Here is a 22,906-nt window from a genome sequence, read left to right as displayed (position 1 = left end):
CCCATCACCCATAGTCTAGGTCCCGGACCTAACCCCACGCACCAACCAGAGGCGACTCTCGCACAGCGTTTACAGGGCTATATTCCAGCCTACCTACCACTCTCCTCAAATACGCTGGACATAAGGAAATCTTTTCACATCCAGACAAATATCATAATAGATTATTTTGGGGTGTCTCTGGGAATGAACATGCATTTGTAATGACCATTAGAATAATATGTTGTTCTTCCCCCCGGGGCTTTAGCAAAACTTTTCAGAGACTTCCTCCGCAGGGTAACTTTAGCCACCAGATATTTTCGGGGGTGGCTGGGGCAATAGCCATCTCCGAGAAGCAGTTACCCAATCTATTATCAGCCTCATCAAATGCCACCCCACCGTGGGAACCGGATGAATGGGCTGTATAGCCCTGTCTCACTCTTGTATTTTTCCAGCAGGAGTCCGAGTCACCGCTCTAGGAACGTGTCTGTGTGGGTAAGAAAGCCTAAACAGTCTTCTACCAAACCAGGAGCAGCGTTAGTTTGGCTTCTGATTGTCGCTAGACGACTGAAAACAATCTGGCTATTTTAATAATTGTCAAATAGACTGACTGACTCATTTACTAATATGTCTTCAAAACACTCAATATCTCTATTCCTTTGTGCAGTGTGTTGTAATTCCAGTGTGGTTTAGTGGTTCTATCTTCTGATACATATGATACTGTTACAATAAAGGCTAAGGCTTCCATAGCCCATATTGTAACTGTATAAAGCACGTTCATTGCTACATTTACATTCAGTTGCAAACATGACATACCACCAATGTTATTCACATTTACTGCTCTAGAAGATAAAACTCTGTCTTAAACCAGTGTAATGCTCTGACATTTGACAAATTACTTTTAAAGGAGGGTATGTCTGAAAATGGATCTTAATGCTGATTTAAATGTATGCAATGTGTAATTCTTTACACAAAATAGAGCAGGAGCCCTTCCCAGGCAGAAAGGGGTTTGTCAATACTTTTCTTTTAAAAGGGATTTCCTACAGTTAACGTTTAAAGAAGCACTGACCATTGCGGTTGTTTCTTTATAAACAGTGTAATTATCAGTCTAGAACTAGTCAGCCACATACACTGATTTGTGCCATCATAGAAACAGAGGCCGTAATAATCTAACATAGGGACACCCATAGGACAATGCTTTAATGTACTCACTCGATACATTTACAAGACCGACAGAGAGTGACTACGTGCAGATTTCACCTATAAGCTGTCGTTTCCCCATAATTTACTAGTAACGATCTAAATATAAACCAGCAAACAGGCTTATATTAGGACTCTGTATAAGGTCTGGCGTCAGCCAGGACAAGATACATATAATAGTACAAGGGAATAATTATAGCGCTCTCATAGAAGAAATAGGCGGCCCTGAAAAGGGCCTTTGTGTGGGTGATAGTATTCAATATACATCAGTGTTCAGCCCCCGAATCCATAGAGAGTGCGGCCCTGGCGTTTCAGAGCGTACACCACATCCATAGCGGTGACTGTTTTCCTCTTGGCGTGTTCGGTGTAGGTGACGGCGTCCCGGATAACGTTCTCCAGGAAGACCTTCAGCACCCCGCGGGTCTCCTCATAAATGAGACCAGAAATGCGCTTCACGCCTCCTCTCCGGGCGAGACGGCGAATGGCAGGCTTGGTGATGCCCTGGATGTTATCCCGCAGCACTTTCCTGTGGCGCTTGGCTCCTCCTTTTCCGAGCCCCTTTCCGCCTTTACCTCTGCCAGACATGTTGCTTTTTAATCACTTGTATTGTATCACTCGCTGTAAAGAGAACAATACTGTTACAATTACAGCAAAGTCCTCCTCTTATACAGTGCGAGCGGACCAAATGGGAAACCTCTGGTCTATGAGGGAGGAGTCCTCCAAGGCGTCACATCCTGCTGCTTGTGACGCTCCTAATATAGGGACAATATCAGTTTCGGGATTCCTACCAATGCAGTTATTGATATTTTACTTTATACAAGAACTCATCCTCCATTCAGACTGAACTGAGACGGTGTATGTGTCTAATGAGTTATGTGTCTCTATTAGATGGTGATTATGACATTACTGTTCCTATGCACTGGCGTGTTCTGCCCCTTCCCAAACTGTCTCTCCCGCCCTCTCTCATTTTGAAATCTCACTTTTCTGGGTCTTTTGTAGTCTTACCTGTGATCTCCTGCAGTCTCCGCTGGAGACACTAACCTAAATATTGAAACTTCTCATCCCACTTTAGCTGCCCCATACTCATCCTTCTTACCCACCTCATTCCCCTCACCACTCTCATTATCTGCCTATATTGCTATTCTCCTGCCTCTACACCAGCAGTTATATTTTTACCACCTCTCTCTTTTCATACGTCATTCCCTGCCTGTTCATCTTTACCTGACTCTACTTCATCCCTCCATTCCTCTCACCCCTCATTGAATGATGCTGCTCAGGGCTGCTGCTGCAGACTGATGGTGCATACACACGGTCAGATGTATCAGATGAAGGATTTGAGCAACAATTTGAACGATTCTACGAACAGTTTGAACGATTTCTGACTGCATTAAAATAAATGGAATCGTCCAAATCTGACTGCAAACACATCAGATTCAGATATCGTTATCTGACAAGCGGGAACGCGCATCGTTCATCGTTGAAGGCTCATGTCAGATTTTCTGTCAGATTTGAATGATTTTTAAAATCGTTATCGTTCAGATCTGACAGGAAATTTGACCGTGTGTATGCACCATGAGACTTTAGAGCCGACCCACTCGCATAGGTCTGAGTCCAGGGCCCTATGCAAGAAAGGGACCGTGCCTGTTACTCTGCTCGCTTGGCAAAGCTGGGCGCCATCGATAAAGGGGCATGGCCTACTTTCCATATGCAACGATTCCTAGATGACGTTACTTGGGGGCATGCCCGTATGGCACGCCTCCCATTTCATGTCAGGCTGGGGACAAGCCCAGTTTTCTGTCAGCAGCTGGGCTGCCCCAGCCATCTACCAGCACTGAATGGATGCCACACGCATGCCCTTAAAATTATAATATGCAGAACTGTAATCTCAGCACGGGAGTGGCTCCGGGGGCCCTATGTAAGTCCTCAGAGAAACAGCACAGTAGTAGTTGCTCCATCACCTATCCTTTCAATGCGTTTTGGGACCATTTGTCCCTTTCTCGGTGGTAATGAGAAATGAATTCACTTTAAATAGCCGTGCAGCCAGTCCCTTCCGGTACCGGTTTGAAGAGATCCGGTGTGGGAAGAGACTGTAGCTTTGCGTATTCCCTGATGTGTCATACGCTCTGTCATGTACACCTAATGGTGGTCCCTCGGATCTGACATGAGTTGCAGTCTTTTCCTTCTGTTTATCTTTTCCGAACGTGGCCGGAAGTGACGTCCTCGGGCGGCCCGGATGCAGGGAAACTTTGTCTCTGAATATATTGTCCCTAGGCTTGCGATGTTGTTGTGGAAACTGAGGCCCCCATTTATCAATGAAGGTAAACACCAGCACAATTTTTAATTTAGGAACACTGTGATACAAACAAAAAATTCACTGTTATTTACCAATACTTACCCCTCCAGCGAGGACCCGCGAATTCCTCCTCCTCTGCGATGTCCTCCGCTGGGCTGCTGGCAACCTCACGCTGGTAGCGACAGGGTCTTGTGTAATACGCATGTGCGACACGGGGACCCAGCAGTGGCTGGAAGGCTTTGCTGAAGCCAGAAGGGCCGCGACTGGTGCCCATTGCCGTCAATGGGGACTTCAGTGCTCTCGCCATCTTTGATTACCGCTGTTTGTTAAATGCAAAAAAGAAGTCATAACCCCAAGCGAGCGCTAAAGGAAATATACTATGTTGATAAATGGGGGCCTGAAAGTGTCTTTATTGTAGTTGCCAGAATACTGTTTATGATGGAGGATATTCTCTCATTAGGAAAAGTGATAGAGTTAATCCATTTTCTTCTCCTTTGTGTAAATCATATGGGGCATTCTAACTTCTTCTGCATAACAAACAGTGCATTGTGAGTGTCTTCAACATTCTGTGCAGCACAGGTAGATTTCTACTCTCACCTGCTGGTGCTGGGTCCCGCTATTTATGTAAGTGCTCCGTTGGTTGCAAGTGTCAAATTTGTGGCCCAAGGGTATTTAACCCATGTAAATCTACAGCTACTTGTTCAAATTAATACAATCTGTACCTGTGCCCACTTTACCAGCCCATTTCATGCCTGAAACCTTGTTAGGCCAGGTGAAATACTAGTGAGTCATAAGTAAGTGACCTCCTGCTGTTGGTTGGAATTGTCAAATTTGTGGCAAAAGGCTATTTAACCCTTGCAACACTACAGCTACTTATTAAAAAATATATAATTTGGTGCCTTATGTCCACTTTGCCAGCCTATTTCATGCCCAAAACCCTTTTGGGCCAAGCAAAATACAAGTGGATCATATGTAAGTGACCCCACTCTGTTTGTTTCAAGTGTCATTTTTGTTGTCCAAGGCTATTTAACCCTTGAAACACTACAGCTACTTATTCAAAATGGTATAATTTGGTGCCTCTGCTCACTTTACAAGCCAATTACATGCTCAAAATCTTTTTGGGCAAGGCAAAATACAAGAAAGTCAGTGGCGAAAGTCTCATACTCCAACTGACTTGCTCACATATAAGACTATCTACAACTCTTATCGTACTGCTCTGGATACTGCCAAACAAACATATTTCCAGTCTCTTATCTCTGCTCAAGCCTCTAACCCCAAGCGACTTTTTAATACATTTAAACTGCTTCTTACCCCTCCCTCACCCAAACCACCTCCTACTATCTGTGCACAAGATTTTGCTTCCTATTTTAGGGACAAGATTGATGAGATCCGAAATGAAATGGTATGTTCTTCCTCAGCTAGTGACCTGCTCAATTCCCTACCTGAATCCTATGGCACATTCTCTTCATTTGATCTCACAAATGAAGATGAAGTATCAACACTCGTCTTATCCTCCTACTCTATTACCTCTTCTCTAGATCCTATACTCTCACAAATCAGTAAAGCTCTGTCTCCTGTGCTTATCCCAACCGTATCTAAAATCTGTAATCTCTCTCTCTCTCTACTGGCAACTTTCCATCACTGTTCAAGCATGCAATGATTACTCCTATTCTGAAAAAACAAAACTCTGAATCCAACACTCTCTCAAATTACTGTCCTATCTCCCAGCTCCCATGCCCCTCCAAGCTACTTGAGAGACTTGTCTACACCAGCTTCACACACTTTCTTAACCCACACAACTTATTGGTCACACTTCAGTCCAGTTTCCATTCCCAACACTCCACAGAGACAGCACTGACTAAGGTAGTAAATGATCTGGTCACTGCCAAGGCTAAAAGCCATTACTCACTCCTAATTCTTCTAGATCTCTCTGCTGCTTTTGACACTGTTGACCACTCTCTTCTCATACAAACACTACAATCCCTAGGTCTTAAGGACACGGCTCTTTCTTGGTTCTCTTCCTACCTATCTGGTCGCTCTTTTACTGTTCATTTGCTGATTCTGCCTCCTCTTCGCTACCTCTATCAGTTGGAGTACTGCAAGGCTCTGTCTTAGGGCCTCTGTTATTCTCAATCTATACCACTAATCAGCTCTTTTGGATTTCAGTACCATCTGTATGCGGAGGATACTCAAATCTACCTATCTTCCCCAGATTTATCACCATCTGTACTCGTCCGTGTCACTGAATGTCTTTCTGCCATTTCATCTTGGATGTCATCTCGCCACCTGAAACTTAATATTTCTAAAACAGAATTAATTATATTTCCACCAGCCAATAACAGTTACCAACCTGATCTCTCTATCACTGTTGATAACTCGACAATCCACCCTGCCCCACAAGCTTGCTGCCTAGGAGTCATCCTTGACTCTGAACTGTCCTTTGTTCCCCACATTCAATCTGTCTCAAAATCATGTTACATACATCTAAAAGACATATCCAAAATTTGACCATATCTCATACAAAACGCTGCAAAAACTCTAATCCATGCACTCATTATTTCCCGCATTGACTATTGCAATGGCCTTCTTACTGGTCTTCCCAAAAACAGGCTATCGCCATTACAATCAATTATGAATGCAGCAGCATGGCTTATCTTCCTTGCCAAACGTTCATCGTCTGCTGCCCTGCTCTGTCAGTCCCTCCATTGGTTGCCGGTTTTCTACTGTATTCAAAACAAAATAATCTTACTTACACATAAAGCTATTAACCAAACCACACCAACATACATTTCTTCACTCATCTCAAAATATCTCCCTACCCGACCTCTCCGCTCAGCACAAGATTTGCTCTCTCATCCCCACGCATTACTTGCTCCCACTCACTCACGGTTACAGGACTTTCTTCAGGCTGCACCCACTCTATGGAATGCCATACCACGCACAATACAACTTTCCTCTAGTCTCCAATCCTTCAAGCGATCCCTGAAAACTCACCTCTTCAGGCAAGCTTATCAAATCCCAGAACGGCCCACATAACCTTCATAGCTTCCATATCTAATTACATCCCCTTTCGCAGTCCACACAAAACCTCACACATCCTCTTTCTCTCACATCCTCATGACATTTGGCCGACATTCCGGTGTGAATGGATCATGCAGCCCACCAAGAAACTGTGCATTCTGGTTGGACCAAAATGCAATATATAGCACCTGTCCTTGTGTATCAATGCCTATTTCCCTATAGATTGTAAGCTTGCGAGCAGGGCCTTCCTACCTTTATATTGGTCTGTTATTACCCAGTTTTGTTCTATTAATGTTTGCAATTGTAAAGCACAACGGAATATGCTGCTCTATATAAGAAACTGTTAATAAATAAATAAAATAAAATAATGTAAGTGACCCCCCTTTTGTAGGTTGCAAAGTTCAAATTTGTGGCCCAAGGCTATTCAACCCTTGCAAAACTATAGCTACTTTTTCAAATCAAAATAATCTCTACCTGTGCCCAAATTAAGCAGCCTGCTGTATTTCATGCACAAACCTTTTTTGGGCCAGGCAAAATACAAGTGGTTTATGTGTTAGTGACCTCCTCTGTTGGTTTTAAGTGTCAAATTAGTGTCCCAATGCTATTTAACCCTTGCATCACTACAAATACTTATTCAAAATAGTATAATGGGGTACCTGTGCCCACTTTGCCAGCCTTTTTCATGCCCAAAACCTAGTTGTACCAGGTAAAATACAAGTGGATCACGAGTAAGTCACCTCCTACTGTTGGTTGGAAGTGTCAAATTAGTGACCCAAGGTTTTTTAACCCTTGCAACACTACAGCCATTTATCCAAAATGGTAAATTATGGTGCTGTGCCCACTTTGCCAGCCTATTTCATGCCTAAAACCTTGTTGGGCCAGGCAAAATACAATTGAGTCATGTGTAAGTGACCCCCTCTGTTGGTTTCAAGTGTCAAATTAGTGGCCCAAGGCTATTGAACCCTTGCAAAACTACAGCTACACTACATAATCAAATCAATACAATCTGTGCCCACTTTGCCAGCCTATTCAATGTCCAAAACCTTGTTGGGCCAGGCAAAATACAAGTGTGTGACAAGTAAGTGACCTCCCTCTGTTGGTTGCATAGGTCAAATTTGTGGCCCAAGTCTGTTTAACCCTTGCAAAACTACAGTTACTTATTGAAATCAATACAATCTGTACCTGTGCCTAAATGTGGCAGCCTATTTCATGCCCAAAACCTAATTGGGCCAGGCAAAATATGAGTGGTTCATATGTAGGTGTTGGTATCTGTTGATTGAGTGGTTCATATGTAGGTGTTGGTATCTGTTGGTATCAAATGTCATATTAATGGCTCAAGATATTTAATCCTTGAAACACTACAGCTATTTATTCAAAATGGTAAAATATGGTGCCTTTGCCTACTTCGACAGCCTATTTTATGGCCAAAACATTTGTTGGCCATGCAAAATACAAGTGGGTCATATGTAAGTGACCCCCATCTGTTTGATACAAGTGTAATTTTTGTGGTCCAAGGCTATTTAACCCTTTAAAAACTACAGCTACTTATTCAAATCAATACAATCTGTACGTGTGCTCACTTTTTGCCAGGTATTCAGTCGGGAAGCCGGCGGACCTAATCCCTATAGCCGGCTTCCTGACTGTCATATCCCGGCAAGGGTCTAAAGGCAGGCGTCGATATGCCGACGCCTGTCATTAGACATACACTCGGAGCCCGACGCCCGGCATCCCGATCGAAGGGACGCCGAGCGCGGATAGCCACAGGGGGGGAGAGTTAGGTTTAGGGTTCCCGGGGGGGGACTTAGGGTTAAACACCCCCCCTGGGAGTTTAGGTGTAGGCTATGGGAAGGGGGAGTCAGCATTAGGCACCCCCTCAGGGGACTTAGGTTTAGGCGGCGGGGAAGGGTGGTTAGGTTTAGGCACTTAGAGAGGGGATTAGGGTTAGGCACTGGGGGGAAGGTTAGGGTAAGGCACCGCGAAGGAAGGGTTATGGGGGTCGAAATAGGTTAGTATATACTTACCTTTAATGATCGGGATTTCCTTTTCTGCCGAGATGCCGCTGTCAGGATTCCAACTGCCGGGCATGGGTCCAGCGGTAAATCATACCGATACCCTTTGCCAGCCTATTTCATACCCAAAGCCTTATTGGGCCATGCAAAATACAAGTGGGTCACGAGAAAGTGACCTCATGCTACTGGTTGGTAGTGTCAAACTTGGGGCCCAAGGCTATTTAACCCTTGCATCACTACAGCTACAATACTTGTTCAAAATGGTATAATGTGGTTCCTGTGCCCACTTTGCCAGCCTATTACATGCCCAAAGCCTAGCTGTACCAGGCAAAATACAAGTTTGTTGCCCAAGGCTATTTAACCATTGCACAACTACAGCTACTTATTCACATATATAGGTATTGTGCCCACTTTACCACCCTATTTCATGCCTAAAACATTGTTAGGCCAGCCCAATTGCATTAAGGTTATATGTATGTGACCTTCCTCTGTGAACTCCAAGTGTCAAATTTTGTTGCCCACGGCTATTTAACCCTCACACAACTACAGCTACTTATTCATGTGTATAATATCTGGTTTCCATGCCCACTTTACCACCCTATTTCATGCCTAAAACCTTATTGGACAAAGCCAATTGCATGAGGGTTATATGTAAGTGACCGCCCTCTGTGGTTTCCAAGTGTCATATTTGTTGCCCAAGGCTATTTAACCCTTGCACAACTATAGCTACTTATTATTTTTATTATTATCATCATTTATTTATATGGCGCCACAAGTGTTCCGTAGCACCTTACAAACTATATAGACAAATAAGTAACCAGTGACTTACATTACAATACAATACATTACAATACAGTACATGGATAATAAACATTGCTATATTAGCGACCTTTACGCCCACATAAGCAGCCAAGTGTCAGTTGCCCTAGTGGGGAGTAAGATAAATTAAATGACAGTAGGGAGAAGCACAAGAGGGTAGAGGGCCCTGCTCGAAAGAGCTTACATTCTTAAAGGGAGGGGTACACAAACAGAAGTGACACAGAATGGGGTAGGCGGGGAGAAAGGAAGATGTAGCAGCAAGTTAGAATGAGAGCTGGAAGGCTTTAATGAAGTAGTGGGTCTTGAGAGCTTGTTTCAAAGATTGTAGAGAGGTGCAGAGTCTGATGGGGAGAGGGAGGGAATTCCAAAGGTGGGAGCAGCACGGGTAAAATCTTGGAGGCGGAAGTGGGAGGAAGTAATCAATTGGCATGAAAGGCGGCGCGTATTAAGTGAACAAAGAGGGCGTACAGAAGAGTGAAGGGAGATGAGATCAGAGATGTAAATGGGAGAGGAAGGGGTGAGCGCTTTGTAAGTGAGTGTGAGAACCCTGAATTGTTTTCTGAAAGGGAATGGGAGCCAGTGGAGGGCTTGCAAAAGAGGGGAGGCAGATGTAGTAGAGCGTTTGGAGAGGAAGATGAGCCGAGCAGCAGCATTGAGCACAGACTGGAGAGGAGAGAGATGGGATTTGGGGAGGCCAGCTAGGAGAAGGTTACAGTAGTCCAATCTGGACGTGACCAGTGAATGTATGAGGGTTTTGGTAGCATCCTTGCTGAGAAAGGGGCTGATCTTGGAAATATTCTTGAGATGGAAACGACAGGACTGCGAGAGGTTCTGAATGTGTGGTTTGAAGGAGAGGGAAGAGTCCAAGATGTCTCCAAGACAACGTACTTTGGGACTAGATGAGATAGTTATGCCATCTATTAATAGAGAAATAGTGGGACATGATGTTATGTGGGAGGGTGGGAAGACTATCAGCTCAGTCTTAGACATATTAAGTTTGAGAAATCGCTGGGACATCCAGGAAGAGATAGCAGAGAGACAGTTGGATATACAAGTCAGTAGAGAGGGGGAAAGATCAGGTGAGGAAAGGTAGATCTGAGTATCATCAGCATAGAGATGATAATGGACATCAAAAGAGCTGATGAGTTTACCTAGATAAGATGTATAGAGAGAGAATAGGAGAGATCCAAGAACAGAACCTTGGGGAACACCTACTGTAAGAGGCTGTGGCGTGGAGGAGTCGTCGTGAGAGGAAAAAGAGAAGGAACGGTCAGAGAGGTAGGAGGACAGCCAGGAGAGAGCAGTGTCACGTAGACCAAGGGAGTGAAGGATATGCAGCAGTAGAGGGTGGTCCACAGTGTGAAAAGCAGCAGAGAGGTCAAGGAGAATGAGCAGGGGGTAGTGGCCCTTGGATTTGGCAGCAAGGAGGTCGTTGCTGACATCTGTGAAGGCGGTTTCAGTGGAGTGGAGAGAACGGAAGCCAGACTGAAAAGGGTCAAGGAGGGAGTGGGAGGAAAGAAATGTGGTGAGGCTGTTGTAAACAATACGCTCAAGGAGTTTGGAGGCAAAAGGGAGGAGAGAGATTGGTCGGTAGTTAGAGAAAATGTTAGGATCAAGGGCCCTCATTCAGAGCCGTACGCTCTGAGCAGAGCGCACGCTCTGCATGAGGGCCGGGCTCCTTTTTCATGGAGCGTCCTCCTGGACGCTCGTATAGCTGTGGGTCACCACCCACAGGCTATACGAGCGTGCATTTTGATGGCCGCGATGGTCGTGACCATCGCGACCATCGAAATTGCGAGCCGGAGCCTGCGGTTGAGGTTTTCAACCGCAAGCTCCGGAGTGATTTTGGCTCTATCAGAGCCAAAATCACTCCCACTGACATCACTAGTGATGTCAGTGGGCCGGCTTCTGACGGGAGGCGTTCCCGTGGGAACGCCCCCGTCAGGGAGGCACGCCCCCGGCACGCCCACCAAAGGGGGCGTGCTGTCAATCAACATTGACAGCACGCCCCCTTTGATCGGACACAACGAGCGAAGGAAAGTCCTTCGCTCGTCGTGTCTGGCGCATGCGCACGACGGAGCTCCCTCCGTCGTGCGCATGCTCAGTGCAGACCATCGACCCACTTGCGAGCGTACAGCCGCTCGCGAGTGGGTCTGAATCAGGCCCAAGGTTAGGTTTATTTAAGAATGGGGGAGACAAGGGCATGCTTAAATGCAGAAGGAACAGTGCCAGAAGATAGGGAGAGATTAAGGAGGTGGGCAAGATGTTAGCAGGCAGAAGGAGAGAGGTAGCGGAGGAGGGGAGAGGTGGAAGGGGGGGAGGACTGGATAAGGGCCTTAACTTCCTCTCCAGTCACAGGGGAGAAGGATGTCAGAGTCGGTTAAATGGATGGAGAGGGGTGATCCAGGAAAGGAGGAGATGGGGAGCTGGGGGACTGGTCGGATATGATGCCCTGACGTATAGAATCATTTTAGATGTGAAATAGGTAGCAAAGTCAGTGGCAGAGAGCAAGGAGGGGAGACAAGGAGGGGGTGGGCAGAGGAGGGAGTTAAAGGTGGAAAAGAGACACTGGTGATAATAGGACAGGGAGGAGATGAGATTCTTGAAATATGACTGTTTAGAGTGAATATAGTGATTGTGCCCACTTTACCACCATATTTCATACCCAAAAACTTGTTGGGCAAGGTCAATTGCAAGTGGCTCATATGTAAGTGACCACCCTGTGTGGATGTCACGTGTCAAAGCGGTGCCCAAGGCTATTTAACCCTTGTACAACTACAGATACTTATTCAATTATAGAAAATCTGGGACCTTTACCCACTTTACCACTTATTTCATGCCAAAAACCTTAACCTCAATTTACCACCCTAGTTCATGCCCAAAACCTTGTTGGGCTTGGCCAATTGCAAATGGGTCATATGTAAGTGACCCCACTGTGTGAGTTCCAAGTGTCACATTTGTTGACCAAGGCTACAGTATTTGACCATTGCACAACACAGCTACTTATTCAAATGTGTTAATTGGTGACTGTGCCCACTTTACCACCCTATTTAATCTCCAAAACCTTATTGAGCAAGGCCAATTACAAGTGCGTCACATGTAAGTGACCTCCGTCTGTGGATTCCGAATGTCAAATTTGTTGCTCAAGGCTCTTTAACCCTTGCACAACTACAGCTACTTATTCAAATATAGAAAATCTAGTCCCTGTGCCCACTTTACACCTAATTTCATGCCCAAAAACTTGTTGGGCAAGGCAAATTGCAAGTTGGTCATATGTAAGTGACCCCCCCTCTGTGGATTCCAAGTGTCAAATTTGTTGCTCAAGGCAATTTAACCCTTGCACAACTTCAGCTACTTATTCAAATATATAAATTAGTCAATGTGCCCACTTTACCAACCTATTTCATGCCTAAAACCTTGTTGGGCAAGGCCAATTGCATGAGGGTTAAATGTAAAAGACCTTTCTGTCTGGATTCCAAGGGTCAAATTTGTTGCCCAAGGCTATTTAACCCTCACACAACTACAGCAACTTAGTCAAATTTATAAATTGGTGTCTGTGCCCACTTTAATGCCCTATTTCAAGCCCAAAACTTTGTTGGTGAAAGCCAATTGCATTTTAAATAAATGTAATTGACGCCCCTCTGTGGATTTCAAGTGTCAAATTTGTTTCCCAAGGCTATTTAACCCTCACACAACTACAGCTACTTATTCAAATGAATAAAATATGGTGCTGATGCCCAATTTACCACCCTAGTTCATGCCAAAACCTTGTTGGGCAAGGCCAATTGAAAGTGGGTCATTTGCAAGTGACCTTCCTCTGTGGATTCCAAGTGTCAAATTTGTTGCCCAAGGCTCTTTAAACCTTGCACAACTACTTATATCAATATATAAATTGGTGCCTGTGCCCACTTTACCACCTAATTGCATGCCCAAAAAGCTTGTTGGGCAAGGCCATATGTAAGTGACCCCACTGTGTGAGTTCCAAGTATCAAATTTGTTGCCCAAGGCTATTTAACCCTTGCACAACTATAGCTACTTAAGCTGGCCATCCACTATACAATTTTTTGTCCGTTTCTGTCCAATCTGGCTGGTTGGAATAAAAACTTAGTAATGTATGGGAGCAAATGCCAGTCGATCATATGGTTTTAAGCACTAAAACAATCCATCCACGGACAGTAACATCACAGTTGTTTTTAAGAAGATGGTAAGAGAGACAGGAAACTGGTAGAGGTTTGGCTACGGGGGATGAGCTCGCTCTGACCAGAGGGCCTGATTCAGAGCCGGACGCTAATTGCAGCCGCTCGTTCCGAAAAATGGGCTGGCTATTTAAATTAAGTGCTCGCTCTTTGCAGTCTGTTGACGCCTCTATGTCTGAACGAGCGAACGAAACATGCGCTCACTATTTTGGAAAAAACGCCCCCTGGCCGCTGGCATCATACGTCATCTCCGCTATTTATTTGATTAATCAAGTACATCGAAAGGTGTATGAACTGCTCGCAGTGCTTGTGGTTGGATTTTCCTACCGCAATCATGCGAGCAGTTCAGGCTAAAAAACAACCAAGTGACGTGGTCGATGACACTGGCATTAGCTATTTTGCGAGCACACGATTTTCGACCACACTGACTGGTTCGTGCATGCGTACTAAAACCCATACGCATGCGCAGATGTGCGAACATCGCTCGGAGCGGCCGCTTACGAGCGGCTCTGAATCAGGCCCAGTGTACCTAGGAGATCTGTGTGATTTAGGAACATGGTGCAATTACAACAAAAACTCAGTAAAACAGGAGTCAGACAATACAGCCTAGATCACTGTATATTAGCCCAGGTCACAGCTATAGTTATAGCCCAATTAGAGAGGAGGTGGGTGGCTCTTAGAAGAGCCTTTGTGTTCATGTGGGAGGGAGAAGGAAAGCAGATCACTTGGCGCTGGTGTACTTGGTGACGGCCTTGGTGCCCTCGGACACGGCGTGCTTGGCCAGCTCTCCCGGCAGTAGCAGGCGTACGGCGGTCTGGATCTCCCGGGAGGTGATGGTGGAGCGCTTGTTGTAATGAGCCAGACGGGAAGCTTCCCCTGCAATGCGCTCAAAGATATCATTCACAAAGGAGTTCATGATGCCCATAGCCTTGGAGGAGATGCCGGTATCTGGGTGCACCTGCTTCAGCACCTTGTACACGTAAATGGCGTAACTCTCCTTCCGGGTCTTCCTACGCTTCTTCCCATCTTTCTTCTGGGTCTTAGTCACCGCTTTTTTTGAGCCTTTCTTGGGCGCTGGCGCAGACTTGGCTGGGTCAGGCATTATCGATATAACAGATTTTCACACACAGAAAAAAAAACATATAACTGAAATCTCCCAGACCTGCTTCATTTATAGTCAGCTCATGCAAATAAGGCTTTACCCGTGCTGAATGCACTATTGGGTAGACGTGTCATGTGATGTACTCCGCCTCAAAAACCCATTATTCATTTGCCGATTGGTTCGTGCATGAACATGTATTGCATTGGTTGCTTTTTAAGCAGACCAATCACAGAGCAGGTTGTAGGTCCCATCTGAGTGTATATATAACAAGCAGGTCAAGATCGCAAACTTGTTTCAGCCAGATTTATTATATTGTATCTTTGTGAGTCGGACTCAAGAATGTCTGGAAGAGGAAAACAAGGCGGCAAGACCCGGGCTAAGGCAAAGACCCGCTCATCTCGAGCTGGGCTCCAGTTTCCAGTCGGTCGCGTTCACCGTCTGCTGAGGAAGGGAAACTATGCAGAGCGTGTTGGAGCCGGGGCACCGGTGTACCTGGCCGCAGTTCTCGAGTACTTGACGGCTGAGATTCTGGAGCTTGCCGGAAATGCCGCCCGTGACAACAAGAAGACCCGCATTATCCCCCGCCACCTGCAGTTGGCTGTGCGTAATGATGAGGAGCTAAACAAGCTGCTCGGTGGGGTGACTATCGCTCAGGGAGGCGTCCTGCCCAACATCCAGGCTGTACTACTACCCAAGAAGACCGAGAGCCACAAGGCAGCTAAAAGCAAGTAAAGTTGCTTTTAGATACATGTCCCCATAACACAAAGGCTCTTTTCAGAGCCACCCACCCCGTCCCTAAAGAGCTGGTTCATGGCTTCAAATATACCAGTGCTAGTAAACGAGCCCGATTTAGCGGTAGAGCCATTGTGCGCCTTCTAGAATTAGAGAACTTGTAATAGTGCAGACACCTAAAGGGGAAGTTTATAGCTCTGTGTATAGAACGTGGGGATGGCTCTGTAAAGGACTGTACAGGGAAACCCAACATTCTGATATAAACATTAAAGGTTTTTAACTTGATTTGCAACGACTACTTGTGACTTGTTAGCCTAGTTCCCTTTGCCAACGCTGGATAGATGAGACTTCAGCCTTTAACGATGGCAGCGACAGGCTGGCAGGAAGGAGCGGGGTACTACAGAGTGTGGCAACTAAATAAGGAGACTGGTCATGTAGCCTCCACGGCGGGGGTAAACGGAGCTGAGATTTTAACAACGTTCTGCCACTTAAATTAATATGTAGTTTATGCTTCAGCTCTTTTAGAAAGATTTGGTGGCTCTGAAAAGAGCCTTTGTGTTTTTTGTGTGTATAGGAGTGCCGAGTACTATCTATGCCCTCTCCCCTCGGATCCTGCGGGCCAGCTGGATGTCTTTGGGCATGATGGTCACCCTCTTGGCGTGGATGGCGCACAGGTTGGTGTCCTCGAAGAGCCCGACCAGATAAGCCTCGCTGGCCTCTTGTAGGGCCATGACAGCAGAGCTCTGGAAGCGCAGGTCGGTCTTGAAATCCTGGGCGATCTCTCTCACCAGTCGCTGGAAGGGCAGCTTACGGATCAGCAGCTCAGTGGATTTCTGGTAGCGACGGATCTCTCGGAGAGCAACAGTCCCGGGTCGGTAGCGGTGAGGCTTCTTCACGCCGCCGGTAGCTGGGGCGCTCTTCCGGGCAGCCTTGGTTGCCAGCTGCTTACGGGGAGCTTTCCCTCCTGTAGATTTGCGGGCAGTCTGCTTTGTCCTGGCCATTATTCTTCCAAAGTGACTAAATACACAGACAGTGACACAACAGCGTTTAGCAAACCTATATATAAAGAGTGCTTCACGCTGATTGGATAGAAGTAGTCCTGCCCTCTCCACCGATTGGCTTTAAAAAATAAAAATAAAACCGCTTTTTCAAAAATCCCGCCGTTTAAACGTCCAGCCTACTTTTCCAGATTCTGGAAGTGAATGCAGGAAGGGTTGCTGAGTTTTTGCTCACCATTGTACAAACTACACATCCCAGCCTAAAGGTGTTCTGTTAGGGCATGTTACATCTGTGGCAGCCTGGCATGTGAAGGTCACCATCAGTTATAATGCCATAAATTGCCTAATCCTAGTACAAGCGAGTGAACGTTTCTTCTTGGTATCAAGCAGAAGTGATAAAAAAAATAAATCCCCCTTAAAAACTCCACTTCTTGGAAAAAATGCTGATGACACTTACCCTAGGTAGATATATTTAAATGTATATTGAAATTGATACATAAGGAGTCCCATACATTTCAATTACCCTCATTACAGTCGGCAATAGTAATGTGATTGGGAGGCGGACTGCAATAGTATGTATTCCCGGAATACATACTGTAGTCTGTAGCAGTCAGCTTTACATTATCAGAGGTGCAAGACCTATTGGAGCACTGTAAGAAGTTATAGCCGGCAGCTAACTCAGGTCGCCCCATCACCCATAGTCTAGGTCCCGGACCTAACCCCACGCACCAACCAGAGGCGACTCTCGCACAGCGTTTACAGGGCTATATTCCAGCCTACCTACCACTCTCCTCAAATACGCTGGACATAAGGAAATCTTTTCACATCCAGACAAATATCATAATAGATTATTTTGGGGTGTCTCTGGGAATGAACATGCATTTGTAATGACCATTAGAATAATATGTTGTTCTTCCCCCCGGGGCTTTAGCAAAACTTTTCAGAGACTTCCTCCGCAGGGTAACTTTAGCCACCAGATATTTTCGGGGGTGGCTGGGGCAATAGCCATCTCCGAGAAGCAGTTACCCAATCTATTATCAGCCTCATCAAATGCCACCCCACCGTGGGAACCGGATGAATGGGCTGTATAGCCCTGTCTCACTCTTGTATTTTTCCAGCAGGAGTCCGAGTCACCGCTCTAGGAACGTGTCTGTGTGGGTAAGAAAGCCTAAACAGTCTTCTACCAAACCAGGAGCAGCGTTAGTTTGGCTTCTGATTGTCGCTAGACGACTGAAAACAATCTGGCTATTTTAATAATTGTCAGATAGACTGACTGACTCATTTACTAATATGTCTTCAAAACACTCAATATCTCTATTCCTTTGTGCAGTGTGTTGTAATTCCAGTGTGGTTTAGTGGTTCTATCTTCTGATACATATGATACTGTTACAATAAAGGCTAAGGCTTCCATAGCCCATATTGTAACTGTATAAAGCACGTTCATTGCTACATTTACATTCAGTTGCAAACATGACATACCACCAATGTTATTCACATTTACTGCTCTAGAAGATAAAACTCTGTCTTAAACCAGTGTAATGCTCTGACATTTGACAAATTACTTTTAAAGGAGGGTATGTCTGAAAATGGATCTTAATGCTGATTTAAATGTATGCAATGTGTAATTCTTTACACAAAATAGAGCAGGAGCCCTTCCCAGGCAGAAAGGGGTTTGTCAATACTTTTCTTTTAAAAGGGATTTCCTACAGTTAACGTTTAAAGAAGCACTGACCATTGCGGTTGTTTCTTTATAAACAGTGTAATTATCAGTCTAGAACTAGTCAGCCACATACACTGATTTGTGCCATCATAGAAACAGAGGCCGTAATAATCTAACATAGGGACACCCATAGGACAATGCTTTAATGTACTCACTCGATACATTTACAAGACCGACAGCGAGTGACTACGTGCAGATTTCACCTATAAGCTGTCGTTTCCCCATAATTTACTAGCAACGATCTAAATATAAACCAGCAAACATGCTTATATTAGGACTCTGTATAAGGTCTGGCGTCAGCCAGGACAAGATACATATAATAGTACAAGGGAATAATTATAGCGCTCTCATAGAAGAAATAGGCGGCCCTGAAAAGGGCCTTTGTGTGGGTGATAGTATTCAATGTACATCAGTGTTCAGCCCCCGAATCCATAGAGAGTGCGGCCCTGGCGTTTCAGAGCGTACACCACATCCATAGCGGTGACTGTTTTCCTCTTGGCGTGTTCGGTGTAGGTGACGGCGTCCCGGATAACGTTCTCCAGGAAGACCTTCAGCACCCCGCGGGTCTCCTCATAAATGAGACCAGAAATGCGCTTCACGCCTCCTCTCCGGGCGAGACGGCGAATAGCAGGCTTGGTGATGCCCTGGATGTTATCCCGCAGCACTTTCCTGTGGCGCTTGGCTCCTCCTTTTCCGAGCCCCTTTCCGCCTTTGCCTCTGCCAGACATGTTGCTTTTTAATCACTTGTATTGTATCACTCGCTGTAAAGAGAACAATACTGTTACAATTACAGCAAAGTCCTCCTCTTATACAGTGCGAGCGGACCAAATGGGAAACCTCTGGTCTATGAGGGAGGAGTCCTCCAAGGCGTCACATCCTGCTGCTTGTGACGCTCCTAATATAGGGACAATATCAGTTTCGGGATTCCTACCAATGCAGTTATTGATATTTTACTTTATACAAGAACTCATCCTCCATTCAGACTGAACTGAGACGGTGTATGTGTCTAATGAGTTATGTGTCTCTATTAGATGGTGATTATGACATTACTGTTCCTATGCACTGGCGTGTTCTGCCCCTTCCCAAACTGTCTCTCCCGCCCTCTCTCATTTTGAAATCTCACTTTTCTGGGTCTTTTGTAGTCTTACCTGTGATCTCCTGCAGTCTCCGCTGGAGACACTAACCTAAATATTGAAACTTCTCATCCCACTTTAGCTGCCCCATACTCATCCTTCTTACCCACCTCTTTCCCCTCACCACTCTCATTATCTGCCTATATTGCTATTCTCCTGCCTCTACACCAGCAGTTATATTTTTACCACCTCTCTCTTTTCAAACGTCATTCCCTGCCTGTTCACCTTTACCTGACTCTACTTCATCCCTCCATTCCTCTCACCCCTCATTGAATGATGCTGCTCAGGGCTGCTGCTGCAGACTGATGGTGCATACACACGGTCAGATGTATCAGATGAAGGATTTGAGCAACGATTTGAACGATTTCTGACTGCATTAAAATAAATGGAATCGTCCAAATCTGACTGCAAACACATCAGATTCAGATATCGTTATCTGACAAGCGGGAACGCGCATCGTTCATCGTTGAAGGCTCATGTCAGATTTTCTGTCAGATTTGAATGATTTTTAAAATCGTTATCGTTCAGATCTGACAGGAAATTTGACCGTGTGTATGCACCATGAGACTTTAGAGCCGACCCACTCGCATAGGTCTGAGTCCAGGGCCCTATGCAAGAAAGGGACCGTGCCTGTTACTCTGCTCGCTTGGCAAAGCTGGGCGCCATCGATAAAGGGGCATGGCCTACTTTCCATATGCAACGATTCCTAGATGACGTTACTTGGGGGCATGCCCGTATGGCACGCCTCCCATTTCATGTCAGGCTGGGGACAAGCCCAGTTTTCTGTCAGCAGCTGGGCTGCCCCAGCCATCTACCAGCACTGAATGGATGCCACACGCATGCCCTTAAAATTATAATATGCGGAACTGTAATCTCAGCACGGGAGTGGCTCCGGGGGCCCTATGTAAGTCCTCAGAGAAACAGCACAGTAGTAGTTGCTCCATCACCTATCCTTTCAATGCGTTTTGGGACCATTTGTCCCTTTCTCGGTGGTAATGAGAAATGAATTCACTTTAAATAGCCGTGCAGCCAGTCCCTTCCGGTACCGGTTTGAAGAGATCCGGTGTGGGAAGAGACTGTAGCTTTGCGTATTCCCTGATGTGTCATACGCTCTGTCATGTACACCTAATGGTGGTCCCTCGGATCTGACATGAGTTGCAGTCTTTTCCTTCTGTTTATCTTTTCCGAACGTGGCCGGAAGTGACGTCCTCGGGCGGCCCGGATGCAGGGAAACTTTGTCTCTGAATATATTTTCCCTAGGCTTGCGATTTTGTTGTGGAAACTGAGGCCCCCATTTATCAATGAAGGTAAACACCAGCACAATTTTTAATTTAGGAACACTGTGATACAAACAAAAAATTCACTGTTATTTACCAATACTTACCCCTCCAGCGAGGACCCGCGAATTCCTCCTCCTCTGCGATGTCCTCCGCTGGGCTGCTGGCAACCTCACGCTGGTAGCGACAGGGTCTTGTGTAATACGCATGTGCGACACGGGGACCCAGCAGTGGCTGGAAGGCTTTGCTGAAGCCAGAAGGGCCGCGACTGGTGCCCATTGCCGTCAGTGGGGACTTTGGTGCTCTCGCCATCTTTGATTACCGCTGTTTGTTAAATGCAGAAAGGAAGTCATAACCCCTAGCGAGCCCTAAAGGAAATATACTATGTTGATAAATGGGGGCCTGAAAGTGTCTTTATTGTAGTTGCCAGAATACTGTTTATGATGGAGGATATTCTCTCATTAGGAAAAGTGATAGAGTTAATCCATTTTCTTCTCCTTTGTGTAAATCATATGGGGCATTCTAACTTCTTCTGCATAAAAAACAGTGCATTGTGAGTGTCTTCAACATTCTGTGCAGCACAGGTAGATTTCTACTCTCACCTGCTGGTGCTGGGTCCCGCTATTTATGTAAGTGCTCCGTTGGTTGCAAGTGTCAAATTTGTGGCCCAAGGGTATTTAACCCATGTAAATCTACAGCTACTTGTTCAAATTAATACAATCTGTACCTGTGCCCACTTTACCAGCCTATTTCATGCCTGAAACCTTGTTAGGCCAGGTGAAATACTAGAGAGTCACAAGTAAGTGACCTCCTGCTGTTGGTTGGAATTGTCAAATTTGTGGCAAAAGGCTATTTAACCCTTGCAACACTACAGCTTATTAAAAAATATATAATTTGGTGCCAGTCTGTTTCATGCCCAAAACCCTTTTGGGCCAAGCAAAATACAAGTGGATCATATGTAAGTGACCCCACTCTGTTTGTTTCAAGTGTCATTTTTGTTGTCCAAGGCTATTTAACCCTTGAAACACTACAGTTACTTATTCAAAATGGTATAATTTGGTGCCTCTGCTCACTTTACAAGCCTATTACATGTTCAAAACTTATTGGGCAAGGCAAAATACAAGAACGTTATTGGCGATAGCTTCATACTGACTTCCTCACATACAAGACTATATACAACTCTTATCGTACTGCTCTGGACACTGCCAAACAAACATATTTCCAATCTCTTATCTCTGCTCAAGCCTCTAACCCCAAGCGACTTTTTAATACATTTAAACTGCTTCTTACCCCTCCCTCACCCAAACCACCTCCTACTATCTGTGCACAAGATTTTGCTTTCTATTTTAGGGACAAGATTGATGAGATCCGAAATGAAATGGTATGTTCTTCCTCAGCTAGTGACCTGCTCAATTCACTACCTGAATCCTGTGGCACAATCTCTTCATTTGGTCTCACAAACGAAGATGAAGTATCTACACTCTTCTCATCCTCCTACTCTATTACCATTCCTCTAGATCCTATACCCTCACAAATCAGTAAAGCTCTGTCTCCTGTGCTTATCCCAACCCTAACTAAAATCTGTAATCTCTCTCTCGACTGGCAACTTTCCATCACTGTTCAAGCATGCAGTGATTACGCCTATTCTGAAAAAACAAAACTCTGACCCCAACACTCTCTCAAATTACCATCCTATCTCCCAGCTCCCATGCCCCTCCAAGCTACTTGAGAGACTTGTCTACACCCACTTCACACACTTTCTTAACACACACAATTTATTGGTCCCACTTCAGTCCAGCTTCCGTTCCCAACACTCCACAGAGACAGCACTGACTAAGGTAGTAAATGATCTGGTCACGGCCAAGGCTAAAGGCCATTACTTACTCCTAATTCTTCTAGATCTCGCTGCTGCTTTTGACACTGTTGACTACTCTCTTCTCAAACACTACAATCCCTAGGTCTTAAGGACACGGCTCTTTCTTGGTTCTCTTCCTACCTATCTGGTCGCTCTTTTACTGTTCATTTTTCTGATTCTGCCTCCTCTTCGCTACCTCCATCAGTTGGAGTACTTCAAGACTCTGTCTTAGGGCCTCTGTTATTCTCAATCTATACCACCTCTCTTGGCAAACTAATCAACTCTTTTGGATTTCAGTACCATCTGTATGCGGATGATACTCAATCTACCTATCTTCCCCAGATTTATCACCATCTGTATTGGTCCGTGTCACTGAATAATGTCTTTCTGCCATTTCATTTTGGATGTCATCTCGCCACCTGAAACTTAATATTTCTAAAACAGAATTAATTATATTTCCACCAGCCAATAGCAGTTACCAACCTGATCTCTCTATCACTGTTGATAACTCAACAATCCACCCTGCCCCGCAAGCTCGCTGCCTTGGTGTCATCCTTGACTTTGAACTGTCCTTT

General features: G+C 45.3%; 5 protein-coding genes across 5 annotated transcripts; 1 reads left to right on the top strand and 4 right to left on the bottom strand.

Annotated features, from left to right (window-relative positions):
- Positions 1 to 1,167: 1,167 nt before the first annotated feature.
- Positions 1,168 to 1,885, bottom strand: LOC148515430 (histone H4). Its single transcript, XM_088479908.1, has one exon. The coding sequence runs from the start codon at positions 1,759 to 1,761 to the stop codon at positions 1,450 to 1,452; it is 312 nt and encodes a 103-aa protein (XP_088336034.1). The 5' UTR covers positions 1,762 to 1,885; the 3' UTR covers positions 1,168 to 1,449.
- A 12,260-nt stretch (positions 1,886 to 14,145) lies between these two features.
- LOC148515429 (histone H2B 1.1-like) lies at positions 14,146 to 14,630 on the bottom strand. Its single transcript, XM_088479907.1, has one exon. The coding sequence runs from the start codon at positions 14,614 to 14,616 to the stop codon at positions 14,236 to 14,238; it is 381 nt and encodes a 126-aa protein (XP_088336033.1). The 5' UTR covers positions 14,617 to 14,630; the 3' UTR covers positions 14,146 to 14,235.
- A 318-nt stretch (positions 14,631 to 14,948) lies between these two features.
- On the top strand, positions 14,949 to 15,767 carry LOC148515428 (histone H2A type 1-like). Its single transcript, XM_088479906.1, has one exon. It carries the CDS (start codon positions 14,956 to 14,958, stop codon positions 15,346 to 15,348), a length of 393 nt encoding a protein of 130 aa, XP_088336032.1. The 5' UTR covers positions 14,949 to 14,955; the 3' UTR covers positions 15,349 to 15,767.
- Positions 15,768 to 15,835: 68 nt separating this feature from the next.
- On the bottom strand, positions 15,836 to 16,358 carry LOC148515427 (histone H3). Its single transcript, XM_088479905.1, has one exon. It carries the CDS (start codon positions 16,347 to 16,349, stop codon positions 15,939 to 15,941), a length of 411 nt encoding a protein of 136 aa, XP_088336031.1. The 5' UTR covers positions 16,350 to 16,358; the 3' UTR covers positions 15,836 to 15,938.
- Positions 16,359 to 18,425: 2,067 nt separating this feature from the next.
- LOC148515426 (histone H4) lies at positions 18,426 to 18,823 on the bottom strand. The gene has a single exon (XM_088479904.1). The coding sequence runs from the start codon at positions 18,792 to 18,794 to the stop codon at positions 18,483 to 18,485; it is 312 nt and encodes a 103-aa protein (XP_088336030.1). The 5' UTR covers positions 18,795 to 18,823; the 3' UTR covers positions 18,426 to 18,482.
- Positions 18,824 to 22,906: the final 4,083 nt, after the last annotated feature.

This window comes from Taudactylus pleione, unplaced genomic scaffold (genome assembly GCF_031769625.1).
Source record: "Taudactylus pleione unplaced genomic scaffold, aTauple2 ptg000248l, whole genome shotgun sequence".
In the NCBI taxonomy this organism is placed as follows: domain Eukaryota; kingdom Metazoa; phylum Chordata; class Amphibia; order Anura; family Myobatrachidae; genus Taudactylus; species Taudactylus pleione.
Note: the sequence above shows the minus strand (reverse complement) of the source record. Positions and strands in the feature narration are given on the sequence as shown.